This window comes from Montipora foliosa, chromosome 8 (genome assembly GCF_036669935.1).
Source record: "Montipora foliosa isolate CH-2021 chromosome 8, ASM3666993v2, whole genome shotgun sequence".
Taxonomy (NCBI): domain Eukaryota; kingdom Metazoa; phylum Cnidaria; class Anthozoa; order Scleractinia; family Acroporidae; genus Montipora; species Montipora foliosa.
In genome coordinates, this window is record NC_090876.1 from 45,739,396 (window position 1) to 45,756,895 (window position 17,500).

Genomic DNA, 17,500 nt, shown 5'->3' on the forward strand with positions numbered 1-17,500 from the left:
TAAAAGAAAAACGATCAAAAACGGATACTTGCAGCCTTTCTGCTCTTCGAGAGAAAAACAAACTAAGAAAACAGGACAGCTCTTTTTACAATCACGCTAAGACAGCTTAAAATCGCCCCTGGGATGCAATGTTTACTCATTCATCTTAATAACAACACAAATGGCTTAAACCTCCAACAATCAGTCTACCAGTTGATAAATTTTCTAATTGTATATCATTTGAAGACTGAAAGGTTCACATGACCCTTTGATATTGAAGGAGCACATCATGGGTTTTTGTTATTTAATGTTAGGTCACATGTCTTACAATCCCGTGTACCAAGCATTCAAACTAATCTTTCAGCTTTCAACAGTGATTCTAAAGTAGCGTGAAAGTGCATCTTCAATAACACCGCCGCAGGCTAAATGGCTTTCGTTGATTCTAATCATTTGGTCTAGTTTAATACTGCTGATGGCAAATCTTTAGCGAAACATTCGCTTCTAAAAGTGCATCAATGGCAGAGATAACGTCCACTGACTTTTTCATGGCCTCCAATCGATTCACAGGGGCTGTTAACCATATACAAACATTTTCTGACAATTCTCTTCGGAATGCAAATTTGCATTGCAGCTTCGTTCAAGTGGGGAACAGTTCTGGAAGAGACGGAGCACCAACACGAAAATTTGGGTTATTACTTGGGATCGTTATTTTACAAGTACACAACCTGCGTGAACGCTAGATCCTTGGAAAAAGTAATCTTGCTCTTTGAGGCCGCAGCGTTTACACAAACCCTGTTTCACATCGACACGGTTTCATGACTTCGAAACCGTGTCAAAATCGATGCGGTTTGGAAGTGTTTACACGAAACCGTTTTCGCCTGAAATCAAAGTCGTGGTGGAAAAAGCGAGCGCTGCAATACGGCCTAAAGTCACCATTTTGAATCGAACAATGCAAATTTCGCGACAAAATAGTAACCGTATTCAAATCGATGTGGTTTCGCCGTTTACAGGGCAGATGAAACCGTATCGTTTTGAAAACGCTCTACTTTTGGCATTTGGCCTACGGTCTCGATCGGTGCCATGTAACCGCATCGAAACGATGCGGTTACAAATTAAACCACGTTCGTGTAAACGCTACCTGAGTCTCGGCGTCTACAATATAAGCTGTACATATGGCGTCGCGGATCACTCACATCCTGTTTATCAAAGGCAAAAACGAGGTACAGTTGTTATACACATGGGTTGAGTCCCGAGTGTAAACAAGCGAACAGAGAAAATGATCATGATGCTTTTTATAAAAACAAATTGCAGAAAGCTTATTGTAAAATGATTTAATTGGCTACTTAGTGCGCTACTTAGTGCGCAAACTCGGAACTTCTTGTGAAACAAAAACAGAAGACTTGTTCCAGGTTTGCTCTTACATTTACACGCGTTAGTATTTGTGGGTACTTGTCTCCTGTTTCCAAAAGTCATCCAAATTTTGAGCACTCTACGTGTCTTCTGATGTGCTTTTTTGTGTCTGATCGATTGCTTGTGTCTAGCGGTTAGGGTTAGGTTGGGGAATTTCTTTAGACTAATTAATTAACACAGCTATAATAGCAGGTAAGGCAGAGGATAGTTTGGCTAGTATTCTGTACTAGGTGGTAGCATCATTTTCAGATTGCCGCTCACTGTAATATTCCTTGGATTCATCAAGCAATTCAAAATCCAAGTAAGGAGTTCCCTCCATGATCATCTTCTCCAGTGACGTCGAAACATGGTCAAATGTTGGCCGCTCGCTGGGTTCTTCTTTCCAACACTCTGACACCAGCTGGAAACTAGCAAAGAGCGGTAAAAGATCTGAGTAATTACTTGATGCCTTATAGATTTACGATTGGATTGGATTGGTTTGGTGTTCGATAAAGAAAATTAGAAATCTTTATAGCCATGACACATTAGCAAAAATGGACACCAAAAATAAACAGTTCACGTTTTCAGAAAGTGCATTTTGATCACGTGGGCCTTCCTAGTTGTCATCATTCGCCTATTTATTCAAATTTACATTTTAGCAGCCTATGGCAATGTGGTCCACTTGACTAAAACAATAGGACTGTATATTGATATGTTACGATAATTTCCTTGAAAATGACGTACTATCCAGATTTTTGTCAAACTTGGCACAATTGATATTCATGCACAGAACATTGAAACAGTGCGAAAAAAAGATGGGGACGCCGTGCTTGTTTTTCGCGCTGCATGCCCTGTTTTTCTTTTTTACTGAATAACGTGGGAAGCGTTCGAAACTTGATCAAGCGGAAAACATGTTCTTAAATAGCAAAAGCAACTGAATATTACTGAAAACTTGAACCTACTTGTTTTTCCGGGCTAAAATCTTTCAGCAAAGTGATTTCAAATTGCTCAATTTTGCAAAAAATTTGGAAGAAAATTGGACCGCTACATCACACTCACTGTCTAGCTCCAAATGCAGTTTCACATCATTTTATATAAATAACACAACTTCTACTATCCAACTTTTTTTTCTCCTTAACGTATGTTTTCCGTGTACCCCTTACGGGTACATAACACCATTTAAAAGGGCGGGGGAGGGGGTCACCGTGATCGTTCAGAAGAAAATAGCTATTCCTTGACAGATTTAGCTTGGCGTCAATGAAAATCCGCCATTTTACCAATGTGCGCGAGCTAATGCGCGCGCCAATGACGCAATACATTATGCCCAGTAGGGTTGCGCAATGCAAAACCAGGGAATCACCTTAAACGAGATTAAGGCCTCTGACTCCAGGACTGCGTTCGACTCTTTTAATTTGTCAAAAATGCCAACTGTCAAAGTTATTGCTGTTAGCCTCAAACATTCAGGTTCTGCTAATGATGCAATTATATATAAAATCAGTTGACCCCATTTGCAAAGTTTCTTTTGCACCTTTACTTACAGCTCATTGGAGCACGTTTCTGGCCTCTCCATTCGATAACCTGTCTTAAGAAGCTTGTATAACTCCTTGTTGTTAACTCCAGGGTACGGATTTCCTCCTGAAAAAAAGAGGATCTTAACGTTACTTGGGTGTGTACACAAGGAAGCATGCGTAAAAGTATCTTACAATCGAATGGAAAGCAGAGAGAAAGAGAGTTGACTGGAGATGACACTTCAACTTTCCTATGATGGTCCAAAGAGTCCAGTAATCACAAGTTTATGCCGAGTTAAAATTATTATCTATTTTAAGAAAGTACCCAGCACGAAAAGGAAACCCTTAAAAGCTCCTAAGATCCGACTTGATATAAATGCGCCACAGAAAGCGTCTATGCAAAGTCAACAGATTTCACTCTGGCTAAACTGGAACCAAGGTCTTGCGCCAATCGTTCCCGTAAATGTATTAGCTCGGCGTCAGCCATGTTTACTTTAAATTGTGTATTCGTTGCTTTGGGTTTTTAATGCTTTTTTCGTTTACCCATTGTGCAAAAATCCCAGATTACAACTCCGAAAGACCACCTGAAATAAAAACAAAAAGAGCGCGTGAGCTATTTATTGCAGTACGTTATAGACCTTATTCATAAATGGCGGTCACATTTATAATTCTTTTGTCCATGTGCAAATTAGCCTACCAAGCCTCATTTTAGAGCAAGAATTCTTTCCAATTCACTGTATGGTATCGAGGCTTGGTAGGCTAATTTGCTCTTCGACAAAAGAATTATAAATTGGCCGCCATTTATGAATAAGGTCTATAGTATAACCATGCAGCTGTGCGCTGTTCTTCAGAATCAAACCAAACTCTGTCTCCTTTTTATACTGCGAAACACAGAAGTAACTTCGAAAAATCTTCATACGTGGAGACTGTCTTCCGATAAGAAAAATATTTGCTTATGGTGTTCCTTTCGTCAAGTTTGCGTATCAGTGTTGTATGTGAAATAACGGACAAAGAGATCATAAGTGGTGAAGCTGCAATTTTGTTTAGTAAGTATCACATTCATGTAATATGTGTTTGCTGCCAGTTTGCAAAACTTACACATCACTTTTCGTGGTATATTCACTGTTGTACAGTGCCTCAGGTGCGGTCCACTTAACGGGCAATTTTTTCCCTTTCTTGAGCGTGTAAAGGCCTTCCTCAACGTGCCGCATTAGTCCAAAATCCGAAATTTTAACCACTCTGTCCTCACCAAGGAGAATGTTGCGAGCAGCCAGATCACGATGAACAAATCCATTGCTAGATAAGTAACTCTGTTTTGGAGATAGAGAAAAATAAGTGGCCGTAGTGAACGTAAATTAAAGTATTGGTTTTTATTTGACTTCCTATGAGAAAATAAATCCTTTTTATTCGGGTATTACAATCACAGACATTTTATAGGTTAACAGGAAGCTAACATTATAGCCTTTTATCCCTAGCCTACAAAAATAGTGCATCTCTCGTTTAGCGCTAAACGAAAGAAAAGAGACAAGTGTGTTCTTCTTACGGGATGTACATTGCCCTAGATTATTATAATGTTCGAGTCAGGTTTGTTTTCGTGAATATGTACAGAATCCCTAGAAACATATTCCTTGTAAATTTGCAAAATCGCTTGACAGCTCAGGCAGTGATAATGATAAAACTTATAAGAAAGTATAAATAAAATAAAAGCAGAACAAGAGAAAAGAAAACTCAAGACCCCAAAACGGAAAAAATGCCAATTCCTAGACTCAGTTCTTTATGGCCCGATTAATAAGGATTTAACTATTGTAAGACCTTGACTGAAGGGAAAACTGGTTACTTTTCCAAACATCCCACTCCTGTGTACCGTCTCTACCCAGTTTTTTTGCTTTAGAAGTTGCAGTGGACTTCAAGTTGACTCTGAAAACAAAGACTCTACTCGGTCATTTTCCGATTACTTTGTGCAACCTCTTTTAGGGAGGGTCGCCACTGGTGAGAAAAAAAGTTAACATTATTTTAAAAAGTTTGGGGTCAGTTTGCTCTTAACGAATTGCCATTTAACTGTCGATCGCAAATCCTTTTTACTCCGACGGCTAGGATTGGTTGCACAGAAGTTCGGAAATTGCCATAGCCACTCTCCCCTTCCCTCACAACTACAGACCAAACCATTACAACACAAGAGCTATTAACTGCTTCGTACCGATGGCTAAGTCTCGTGAACCTTTTTTCTGCTCGTCTTCTTGTCCTTGTCCTGCAACTTCATCGTCGTATTCTAACGGACATGTATTACTAGTCTAGTTATACGTGTTTCCCTGGTTCCAAATCACTTACCATTCCTCGCGCTATTTGCAATGCAAAACAAAGAAGGTCTTCTGCTGCGACATTTTCTTCATGAGACCGGCGGTCATCTTTACTGTGAGGAGTAGAAGCCTTGAGCCCAGCACGATCTTCATACTGATTCATCACCCTCTTTTGAGGATCCCTGGAAGTTAGACCTTCCTCAAGTAAGGGCTCTCGGGAAAGATCTTCATTGCGCATGATACTGGCCGTCGCATCGCCCCCACCATTCTTTAGTCTAGCTTCTGAGTCGTTACAACATTCATTGAGAAGGGGCACCTCAATGGCATCCGTAGCCAAGCATTCCTCGCCATCTTCAACAAATTTGTTGCCATCACCACACGCGCTTGTGTCGAACTTTCCAGGATTTTTGCCTTGTTCTGGGACCTCAACAAGCAGTACTTTTGATTCATCATCGTTGATGAGAGTTGACTTCTTAGTATCCAGTGTGAAGAAATCATTGTCGTCAGCGTAGAATTTTTGATAGCTTTTCTACCAGTCCGAAGTAAAAATGACAATAAGAAGAAATAAGCAAGGAAGATACAAAAGCAAGCAAACAACAAAAACAAAACTAAATAACTAACTAAACTAACTAACTAACTAACGAAACAAGTTGTATCACACTATCCCATTTGCTTTCTGTTTGTTTTCCTTAACTGACTCGTAGTTTTATTCGCAGATGCTACGTAACGTTTTGTTGATAGATGAATTTTCGGCGATATCCTAGTGTCGCGAAGTCCTCGTGTCGCAAGTTTGCCAATCCTTTACAGTCCGGCAAGGGACAAGAGGGGAATTACCACCTCAACTGTATTTCAGTGATCAATTGAAATGTACGGCAACAGGTAAATATAAGAAATTTAGGCAAGGGGCTACATATTCATACATCTACTCAGAAAGACATGGCGTGTAGAATCAAGGTATTCATTAAAGAAAATATCCTTAGGTTTAACTGGGATTTACTGTTATGCTCTACCTTTCGTCTCTTGTTTCTGAGCCAATGTTGAAGATCTCCGTAAGGAAGGTACTCCAGCAGTAGAAAAATTGGTTCCGAGTTAACACAACAGCCCAACATGCTAACAACGTTCTTGTGAGAACCGATCGCTTTCATCAGTTCAATTTCTTCCAGAAACTGGTTCCTAGCGTCTTGATCTTCATTGTCTAAGCAAAGATAAAGTTCACTATCATCATCATCGTCATCATCATCATCGTCGACGTCGTCGTCGTCGTCGTCTTCGTCATCATCGTCACCGTTCGTCAAGTGGCGCATACTACATCCTTACGGGTTTCCATAACCACTAGAGGCTCTTGGGGACAGGTGGTCAGCCAAACACCCAGCCTCCACCTGACCCTAGCATGCTTGTGATAGCAAAGCATTAGTGTGTAAGTTATTTTAAGTTCCCCTCCAGTTTTACGTCTGGAGGTTTCTGGGAGAGGTCAATAAAGTAACGTTACTGCTTAATGACGCGATCACCTGAGCTGAAGCAGATGTTCAGCACACAGCCAGCATGATCTTACTAATTATTTTAAGACCCTGCTTTGCGGCCGGGTCTAGGGTTTGAAACCGCGACCTCCCGCTCAGCGGTCCGATGCCGTACTAACTAAGCCAACCGGGTGGCGGTTTAAGATAAAGTTATTAATATCTGATTAGTTTGTAATCAAACTCTCTTTTGGTTTTAGCACGGCGAGCAACGGACATTGACTATGATGATCGAGTGGATGTTTGAATGAATACATACCCCCCAAAACCTTAACAGCGACTGTTTTTCCTTCTTTGAAGTCCGCAATCGGCGTCCTAGATTTACAAAACACCTCGATACCAGGTGATTCCCTGTAAATGCCTCTTAGAACTTTACCAAAAGCACCACTGCCAATCTCCTCTTTGAAGTCAACCTGGTCTGGACAAACCTCCCATTGTAACAGAGGGATGATCGTAGACTTAGATCTACCGACAGACCATACAATCAACTGAAGTTATAAGACGTTGTAAATATATGCTAATCATAATTTCAGTATGAGTGACCATTAAGTCTATATTACTGCCTAGCAATGAAACTAAGCTAAAAAAAACCTTGTCGAATCATAGACTGTTCAAAGTCTGTGGCTGTACCCTGAATAATTTAATTTCAGCTACTTAGTTAATAAGTTAGAGTTATTGGCTTCGTTTGAAACACCGTCTCATTGCGGCCAGTTCAACATTATTATTATTATTATTATTATTATTATTATTATTATTATTATTATTATTATATAGCAGAGGATTCAACTGTATGCTACATTCTAATCAAGTTACATAGGACACAAACCGTAACCTGTGAGACGTGGGGTAAAAATAAGTAAATAAATAAATGAATAATGAGAAAATAATTAATAACAACTTCAATTGCAATGCAAGATCTATATATTTCTGTATATATACATTGAATAATCCTAAAAAGCTGCGTTGTGTGTACGGTCCTCTTTCTATCTATTTCTAATTCAGATTGCAACCTTGAAAGTCCGGGCGATATTCAACGTTCCCGAGAGCACTGCACTCTGCATCTTTCACAGTACGTCTGTTCTTCTGCCTCCCACGAGTTCGCGCATCGTGATATCCAGCTCCCGTGACCACTCCCCGAGGGCATCCATTATGATGTTATATTGCTTCACATCGTAGCCTGGGAACTACTGCCTCAGTTCCCAACGAAGGGGTCCGTCATTCAGGGTCTTCTTCTCATCCTTTCTTTTCCGATTGTTAACCCATTATTATTTATTATTACTATTATTATTATCATCATCATCATCATCATCATCATCATCATCATCATCATCATTATTATTATTATTATTATTATTATTATTATTATTATTATTATTATTATTATTACTTTTTAAGGATTAAACCACTGCAAAAACCGTGTACGATCAAAACTTGCTCTACGTTGGATCAAAATAGATCGTGACCAAACCATAAAAAAATTTAAAATAGAAAATATCCTGCAAAGGTTGGTCAAGACAACGTGAACATAGGCGTTGGTATGTTCACGTTGTCTTGACCAACCTTTGCAGGATATTTTCTATTATTATTATTATTATCATCATCATCATTACTATTATCATTATCACTACTATTATTATTATGTAATTACCTTATAGGTCTCTGGCTACGAGACCGCTTCAACTTCAACGATTTTCGACGAAACCAAACTATTGCCAAAACAGCGATTATGAGAAGAACTGCTATTCCCACTACTAGCATAGCATACTGCAATAAAGAAAAACTGCCATTCTCTGGGACTGAAGATGTCTTTCCGATGCTGTCCTCAACTTCTTTGTCTGAAAAGTAAGAGGGTAGGTTCTTCTTCTGGAAGTAGTTCATTGCGAGGAATGTAATCGGCCGATAGCTTTGCCATCACCCTCGTCACTAGACAACAACCCAAAAAGGAAAACTTACTAACGCATAAGTGTCAATTTTCAAACCCACCTGAGAGTGTTTTTATGATCCATGTTTTTGATCTGTCGCTCTTCCCCAGCTCGTTCCAGGCAGACATCTCAATTATGTGCTGCGTATCACATTTTAGCAACAAAACATGACTAGTCTTCAAGACGTCAGTTATGTTAATTTCGTGCCATATTGCTCCCGTTTCTCGAGGTTGCAGCTGTTGGTGGTAAACTGAGTACATAGTCAGCGGACATCCATTATTTACAGGCGTATTCCAAGTTAGTTTTGCTTTGCAGGCCAATATTTCTGTTTCTGTGTTTATGATGGTAGGAGGTAAAGGAACACCTTAGAGAAAAATAATTACATCGTGTCTTACGCCAACGAGATATTTCCATGTAGACTCAATAAAGCCCTATATTGAATGGCCTTGAATAAATACGTTAAATACCATAGAACGGGAAATTATCTAACAAAGACCTATAAATGAAAAGACTTAAAAACAACTGAGATTAGAAACAAGAAACATCAGGGACAATCTGCGAACCTTCAAAAGAATTACATTGGTTTGCGCAGAAGCTTAATGTAACTATGGTGAAAAGAGATTTTCCAAAGCAAAAGACATGCAACAATTAATAACAGATTTATTGCTGGACGCTATGGAGTCGTCATGACTCCATTATCAAGAATAAATATGGTTTTTAACTGGTAATTTTTACGTCCATTTGTACGGTTTTCACAGGTTTAAAGAAGTAAGCCAAGATGGCGGGTCCAAGATTATGGCATTCCAAGAAAAAACGAGAAGCTCCAAAAAGCTTACACTAGGTTACCTGTGGTACGCGTTACACAAAGAACTGCAGCGTTCCAGTTAATTTTTTCAAGTGGGGCGTCATTAAGACCATTTGAGGGGTCACCCACATGTCGCGCTAGCAGAGGCCCTTTGGCTCACACGTTTAATTATTTTGTAATGTCCTGTCCCATTTTAAGGTCTTTTAGTCTTTTAAGCTTTCGTAATAAATTCAGTTTAAAGATAACAAAACACACTCTTGAGTAAAATTCACTCGTTTCTTCTTTAAATAAATAGTCGGCAAAAAACTAACTGCAAACTGCTCTGACGGACGTTTTCCAGCATGTCTAGCAGTTGGACTAAGCAAACGTTTATTGCACATACAAGAAAGGACTAAAGGTGTTGTTTCCGCTTCATAATGTGACGGGCTAATCTGATGCCAGGTCAAAACATTGTTTCGCTTTGCGTTTGCACCAGAAAAAGGCAAGCCAAGAGACAGATGAAGAAAAAAAATAACATAGTGTTTATATATAACTATGAATCGAATTCTCATTGAAAGATCTTAAAAACACGAACATTTTTGCAGTCTCTAACGTTTTGTCAAAAGGAAGAAATTGATCACATGCTAGGCAACCGTAAAGGTGCACGTGATCACCCTGTGTCAACTGAATCTTTCAGAGTAGAACAACGTACTTTTTAGCGAAGAAACTTCCGTCGTTAGTTAATTTTGTTGTAATATTTAACTGAATATTTAGATTTCTTCTGTCGGGTCAGGAAGGCTTCTTTGTCGGGTTCCTGAGGAACGTATCTATTTTGACTTCAGGGTGAACTATTTACACAATCGAGAGGTTGAGTGGCCGTGTAATTGAAAATCTAAACATCTATGAGATACAAAAACAGAATTGCGAATTACCGCAAATCACAACGCTGACAAGCACAAAAGCGAAGAAATGGTTAAGTAAATATGAAGTTTGTTACTATGTATTTGGGTCAGAGTATTAAAAAATGGATATATTGTCACGCAAATTATGTAATTTCGTGACACTCAAAATTCGCAAGAAGCCCGAGTTTCATGTACACAATCTTCGCACTAGCAAGTCGCAGCAATAAAATTGGATTAACCAGGAAGTTAAAAGAATATTGTTGGCTTCCCAAATAATTTTCATCTTGCACTACAATTACAAAATCATTTGTCAGAGAAATAAAATTCTTTTCTCCTCGTGTATCACATTTCAACCCACGTATGCAAATTTGTTAACTCATTTTCAACCCGATTCCCGGGAAAAATACATAGTAATAGCAAAAATATTATTTTGCGTCAAGTGTTGCATCTTTTATGTTCAAATAACAGCTAAAAATAAAGATTTTTTAACGATCTATCCGTCGGCTTCCTGGGAGAATACTCTCTAGAGAGTAAAGGAACTTCCGACGTTAAATAAGGTGTACCTTTACCTTTACCTAGATATTTTTTTTATAATTTAATATTATCTGTCAAAATTTGCACAACAGTCAAATCATAAAGATAGCACCGCACGGGACAAATTTAGTCACATTACCTCTTCCTCGAATTCTAATGCTTAACACAGGAATTTTTAGTTATTGTGAAAATCTTTCTATATTTGTTAGCAATCATCCTTTCAAATTTCAGAGAAAGCGACCGGTCTGCGAATATTTTACGAGTTTCTTTCAATGGGATGTCAAAAGGCGAAGTGGATGTTATATGCATAATCGGGCAAGTTGCGCGTGTGACCCGTTATAAATCTTTTTTCACAAATGTTCCCGAATCGTCAAGTATCACCACAGAAGAAACGAAAATCATTCTAAAAGCTTATTTTATGCAAAAAGTAGGTTCTGGAGGTAATTTTGAGTGTGGAAAACAAGTTTACAGCAGATGACAAATACAAACTTACGAGCCATGGTATATTCAATTAAGTTAACACAACAGAAAGGAGTCGCTTACCTTATATTTTGACACGAAAATGCTTTACTATTGCCATAAAAACTATCCAGTTAAGCTCGCATATTACACATGATGAATTCATAAAAGCCACCATTTTCCAGCGAAATGCTTTTTGAAACAAACAACATATGTGCTATAAGAGGAAAAAAACCCTTCCTATTTCATTTAATACGTGCGTGAAGACAAGAACCTCAATCGTGTCAAATTACACTCCGTGTCAAAAACGCAACACGGTAAATAAATTTCCCACGAGTGTTTAGCATCAAACCCTTCACTGAAAAACCCTTTACTTGAATTATCAAGCAAAAAATGGGCAACAAGCTTTCTTTCAAATAATTTTTGACTAACAGGAATTTGTGAAATTTCCAATTGTTAGCAGAAGACTGTGCAGAATTGAGTACAGATCCAATTCTTTGTTTTGTTAAACCCATAAGTTACTAGAGAATTTTCCATTTGATTTCAGCGTTGTACAAAACACCACACTCGTACAATATTAGAACTACATTTCACTTTGATTACGGCTCGACGGGCGACAGATTGTTGTCGAAGTCCATTACTCGTCGCTTTTAAGATTCCAGATTTTTTTTTTCAGCGCCTTTCTTGTTCAGTATCCAATTGACTTCCCATTAATGCACTAAAACGCCATTCGCGTTACATGACTTTCGACGCCATTGCCGGTTACGTTGATCATTCTACTGTGTCCACCGCAGAAATCTACGCATTTCCCACTACCCTCTCGATCCTAAGACAATACGCGCAGAAGGCTCTATGCATAAAGACACCACTTAGCAGGGGAGAGACAGACAAGACTTTTACCGACACGGAAAATAAAAAAATTAAAAAAATCTACCCATTTTCCGACTGGATTGCCATAGGCAACCCAGTAAAAAGGGTCAAGTCGCCTCGCTTTATGACAGTTTAGACATCTTCCAAGATTCCTTGTCACAGTTTAAATCGTCTTGAAGTTACAGCTGTCACGTTACCTTTTAAGGGCCAAACTGAGTAACGTGTTTGTGATCCTCACTGTTTTCCACTATTTCCTTAATGGCCAACGTAAATACCTAAACTCATGATATAGTAATCCAACTAAGCTTACCTCCTCCAGTTTTGAATTTCCACCGCTTGCTTTCACTTAAGGCACTTTCCTTATAACCATTGAACGACGTGAGTGCTATTTCATACTCTTTTCTACAATTAATTAGATGAAGAGTGTAGCTGGTTGCATTGCAACTGACGTTTACAGAATTCCATATGCTATTTTCAGATGCTTGTACAACTCTGAAGTGTACGGTGTATCTCACAACTGGACAAGCCCCTTCTAGAGGAGGGGTCCATCTGATCACAACGGATCTCCCCGATACTTCTTTGTTCTCGTTTGTGATTTTAGGGACACCTATGAATATCACAAAACAGATAATAACTGAACTTTAAACTGCCCACAAGGAAGCCACAGAAGATCACTCATGGCTTTACTAAAGAAAACTAACAGGAGCGGAAAATGCTATATTCTACCAACGTATACCATGTAAGCGTAAGCCCTACTAGTGCATGGAAATGGGCCAACTCAAGGACAGAGGAAAACCTGACCAGAGTGGGAATTGAACCCACGGACTTTGGGTGAGATCACCGCTGCTCTACCGACTGAGCTACAAGGTCAGACTGTTAAATCGTGAGCCCCAAATAATGATTGCCAAAGCGCTTTTTTCTTCAATGTAAAATTTAGTACCGTTGCGCTTTTAAACATAGTTAACTGTGGGCTGTCTGTTTAAATTGAGAACTAAAACGAATCTCTTAATATTTTTATGCTGTTTATAACTAATCAAACAATGGCTTTCTCTTGTTGCCTTTGAAATGACGATTACGATATTTCTTTTATTTTTTAAATAAGGAAGTATTCTTCAGGAATCTGAGGCTTAGCAAGAAAAATAGAGGAAAACCACAACCTTGGTCAAAACAGGCCTCTTGGAGTCCAAAAATGCTTCTCCAGTATGTGTAGGTCAATAATATTTCTAAAGTAACTTCCATTTTCCCCCACCCCTATACAGTGTAAAATTTAAGAAGCTGCCACTATTGTAGAAACGTTAAGGAAGCCCAAACAACATTGAATAGAGAGGACGGATTCTTCAAACTCCGCTGATTATTTTTGCACTTACAAAGGCTTGAAAATCAATTTTCTCAACCGTTTTGTTTAAGATTGGAGCTAGTTACTTTGCCATCTTGCGAAAATTTGATTTCATTTTCGATTTGCAATTTCTCCCATTCATAAAGTGAAATCATTTTCTGGATCTTTATCTCTAATCATTGTCCATGAAGTCCTAATCTGTAATATCTCACCTCTTAAGCTATTAATCTCATCTTGTGAAAGTGCCGTGCCAAAGACATAAAGCTCCATTACTGCTCCTTTAAAGTCGCCGTCATGATCCGGAATACGATCGTTGTTGCCAATTGTGTAGCACTTTTCCTGAGTGGGTGGGTAAAAGATTTCCCCAGGATAATATGTCGTGTATCCTACTTGTTTGCCGTCAGCGAAGATAAATACTTTTGCTGTCAAGTGATTCCACGTGATAGCAACGTGTGTCCAATTACCCAGGGGAACTGTGGCACTTTCTACGGACCACCATTCCCTTTCTATCGTACGGTTGAGCACATGGCGACTGAACAAAAACTTCCGATTTTGATAGCTTAGTAAAAACTGCGATGACTGACTCGACGGCCATTGATAAATCCAGTCACCATATATTCCGCCATCCTGAGATCCAAGGTTCCACTTCAATTGTTTGATCCAAATTGAAATCGTAAAGCTTCGGCCATTAATATTGGTTATTGGTGACTTGGCGTAGTTGAAGACATTGCCTGCTTGTCTTATTAAAAAAGCCTTGCTGCCTGGACATCTGCCTTCGATAAAGGTGGTTGGTGACGAAGCATTGGTGCTGATGTATCTTCAAAAAGAAAAAAATACAACATTGAATTGTCCAAAATGTCTACTAGAGTTATTGCTAATTTTAATAAACGAAATTGACCTCAGTGTTCATCACCAACCTAATGTCTTTCTCTTCATTATTTAGTAGCCAATGGTCAAGGACTACCATCTCTGACAAAACTGAATAAAAGAAAGATATGACCGATTGGAAGAGAGGAAACAGTGAGAAATTAAGCAAGGAATGAAAAAAGGGCCAAAAAAAAAGGAAAGAAAGAATTTCTCTATGTAATAATGGACATAATTTCCAAAGCAGCTATAATGATATGTAAGGGGAATTTCATTAAAGGCTTAAAGTAAAATTGTAATGAGCGATTTTAAATAAAAGAAATAGTCAAAGTTAACGCCTGCGATTTACCTTCTGCCAACACACCTACCCCACTGATAAAAGTTGAGTTACTTACCATTTTGAGAAATTACGATTATACTTGCAAACGTCTGTAACAAGCAAGAAAAAATGTGCTAGAATGAAAACTTTAATATACAAGACTTCGGATAATTAAAATCGCTTTGCAGATTTAAAGTTCGCGACAGGTGGACTGAGAACGAAACTGCTCTCTTAGTTATCAGTTGACAGTACGGGGAAAACTTATTTATTTATTTATTTATTTATTTATTTATTTACTTATTTATTTATTTATTTATTTATATTTATTTATAAACTTTTGCCACTAAGCAGGGTATCTCCACAGAAGCTCCACTAACGGAGAAAAGGTGGTCTATCTCATTGAAGACAGACCACAACACCGGGAACTACATGCCCTACTCTTTGCGACAAGTGTGTGGGTTCTTTTACGTCCCACAAGATTATGAACATTGAAGGGTTGTGAGACGAGGTCTACGGTTTATGGTACGCGTCATTATCCGAGAAGACTAGGGAGTCTAACCATTTGCAGATGTTATTACAAAGGCAGCACTTCCTCCTCAGTTTTTTAAAGACCCTGAATGTTGGTCCGGCCGGAGTTGAAGTCGCGACCTCCCGAGTGACAGCCCGGTGCTCAACCAACATAGCCACCGGTGCACGGTTAAACAATGAACAACCTAAGGAGTTATTAAATGAAATTATCGTGATGATGTTAATTATTTTATCAGCAGGTATTGGTAATACAAGGTCTTTAAAAATTCTTCGGGTTCCTTTGAGCCATGCATTTAATAAGTTTACTTCAACGTAAAATGCGGTTGCAATGGAAATCAACGACAGTAATGTCTTAACAAATGTTTTCCAGCTAGCTAGTTAAAATACATTTCAAACAGTCAAGACGTTTTGCTCCTAAAGTGATGTGCAGTTTCATGATGTGGACCCATCTGGTCAACATATCGCACTATTGCATTTATCATTGGTAACCAAACCTGTGAAATAAACGGCAACCGCCTTGCGGCTCCTTTCAAGAAGTTATTACTGGGTTGTCATATGGCAATCCAGTCAGAAAATGAGTGGAATTTATCCGTTGTATTATTTTTCTTTGTTTTTTTCCGTGTCAAGAAAATGGAAAAGTTGCGCAATGGGTCTCTCCTGTCATTCCCCTGCTAAGTATTCTCTTTGTGCGTAGAGTCTTTTGCGCGTATTTTAGGTAGCTTTCAGCGTTAGTAGAAATGCGTAGATTTTATCCGGTGGACACAGTAAAATATTTAATTAACCTGCAATGGCGTCGAAGTCAATGCAACGCGAATGGCGTTTAGTGAATCTTTAAACAAAATATACCCTTAATTTATGGAGCTCAAGAATGGAGCCTCAATGGGATAAACAAGACAAACGGTGAAAAATAAATATCTGGAATCTTAAAAGCGACGAGTAATGGACTTCTACAACAATTGCATCTCCGTATCAAAGTGAGCTGTGTTTCTAATATTTTACTGACTGTGATGTTATGTACAACACTGAAACCAAATAACAAATTCTGTATGGGTTTACGATTTAAACTCATTGAAGGAATCGTACGCCTTGAATGCATCTGTTTACTGAAGTCGCATCTCATTTTCTGTCTGTTGTCTGGCTATTTACGATCATTTACATTTATTTTGAACTCAAATGTGCACAGTCTTCAAGGGAAAAAAATGGAAATGTGACAGTGACGATTTCTTTAAAAGAAAGCTTGTTGTCTATTTCGTTCTTCATTATTCAAGGAAAAGGTTCTTCAGAAAAGGGTTTGATCCTGAACTCCGATGACAAATTTATTTACGTGACACGGACAATTTGTTTTTTGTTTGCACGCACGCAATTGAAATACGAAGGGTTTTTTTGTTTGTTTCAATAATTTTTATGCTGGAAAAGGTCTTTGTGAGATTTTTTGTCGAACTGAACGCTCAAAAATAAAGATTTTTTGACGAACTTTCAGTGGAATACTTTTCTAATTTAACATTCTCCACCCCGCAAAAAAAATTGCATAAAAATCTTGAAATAAACATCACAATGCACACAAGAAATTTACTCGCATTCACCCCTTCGTCGAACCCTCGTTACTGTGGTGTTACGAACAACACCGAAACTAAACGGCAAATTCTCTGGTAACTTTTTCGGGTTGGTTGGTTATCAGAGAAGGAATCAAACACGTCTGGTGGATGTGTGTTTACAATTTCTGGTCATTTCTGGTCTCGGGTCAATAACCCGACAAAGAAGGCTTCCTTACCCGACAGATAAAATGTAAATATTCTCTTAAATATTACAATAAAATTTAAAAAATGAAAGCGGACGGATTTCTACTGTACGACGCGATTTACGTAACTCTTTTTTGTTGTAGATCGTAACTACTTGTTATTCATTCCATAAATAACACTGTAAAGTACTTACTTCTAATCAGGAGCTTTTGAAAAGTCAGAGTACATATCTCTAAAAGCCATGGAAATTGTAAGTAGCAATAGCTGTTAATTAGACTTCTCTTACAATAGTTGTTCTAATCACAAGAAATCTTGAGTTTGCAAAGGATTTTGAAATCGAAAGGTTGAAAGGAGTTGCTTGAAAATATTTGTGGGTGAGGTGTGCGTTTATGCGAGAAAGAGAGAAACTCTTGAAGCAGCACAGTTGACAATACTGAAGTCTTCAGCAGAGGCGACCCTCAGATTAATTTTACGACAAAGAGCCATTTGTCGGGGGAAGCGAGGTGTGCTGGTAAAAAGTTGACAGAGCCCAGGAACGGAGCGCCAATGAGAAACG

The 17,500-nt window shown here is 38.5% G+C and overlaps 1 protein-coding gene across 2 annotated transcripts in view; it reads right to left on the reverse strand.

Annotated features, from left to right (window-relative positions):
* Positions 1–17,500, reverse strand: part of LOC137967875 (angiopoietin-1 receptor-like) — a 37,443-nt gene that overhangs the window by 638 nt on the left and 19,305 nt on the right. For both annotated transcript variants that reach the window (XM_068814472.1, XM_068814471.1), the window contains 13 exons: positions 14,754–14,787; positions 14,412–14,472; positions 13,707–14,311; positions 12,469–12,765; positions 8,671–8,973; positions 8,336–8,522; positions 6,947–7,152; positions 6,184–6,368; positions 5,205–5,702; positions 3,975–4,186; positions 3,420–3,460; positions 2,907–3,003; positions 1–1,796 (listed from right to left, as the gene is read on the reverse strand). The exon at positions 1–1,796 is cut by the window's left edge and continues 638 nt beyond it. In XM_068814472.1, the coding sequence (XP_068670573.1) occupies positions 1,616–1,796; positions 2,907–3,003; positions 3,420–3,460; positions 3,975–4,186; positions 5,205–5,702; positions 6,184–6,368; positions 6,947–7,152; positions 8,336–8,522; positions 8,671–8,973; positions 12,469–12,765; positions 13,707–14,311; positions 14,412–14,472; positions 14,754–14,787 (2,907 nt within the window). In that variant the 3' untranslated portion in view covers positions 1–1,615. The remainder of the gene's footprint in view (positions 1,797–2,906; positions 3,004–3,419; positions 3,461–3,974; positions 4,187–5,204; positions 5,703–6,183; positions 6,369–6,946; positions 7,153–8,335; positions 8,523–8,670; positions 8,974–12,468; positions 12,766–13,706; positions 14,312–14,411; positions 14,473–14,753; positions 14,788–17,500) is intronic.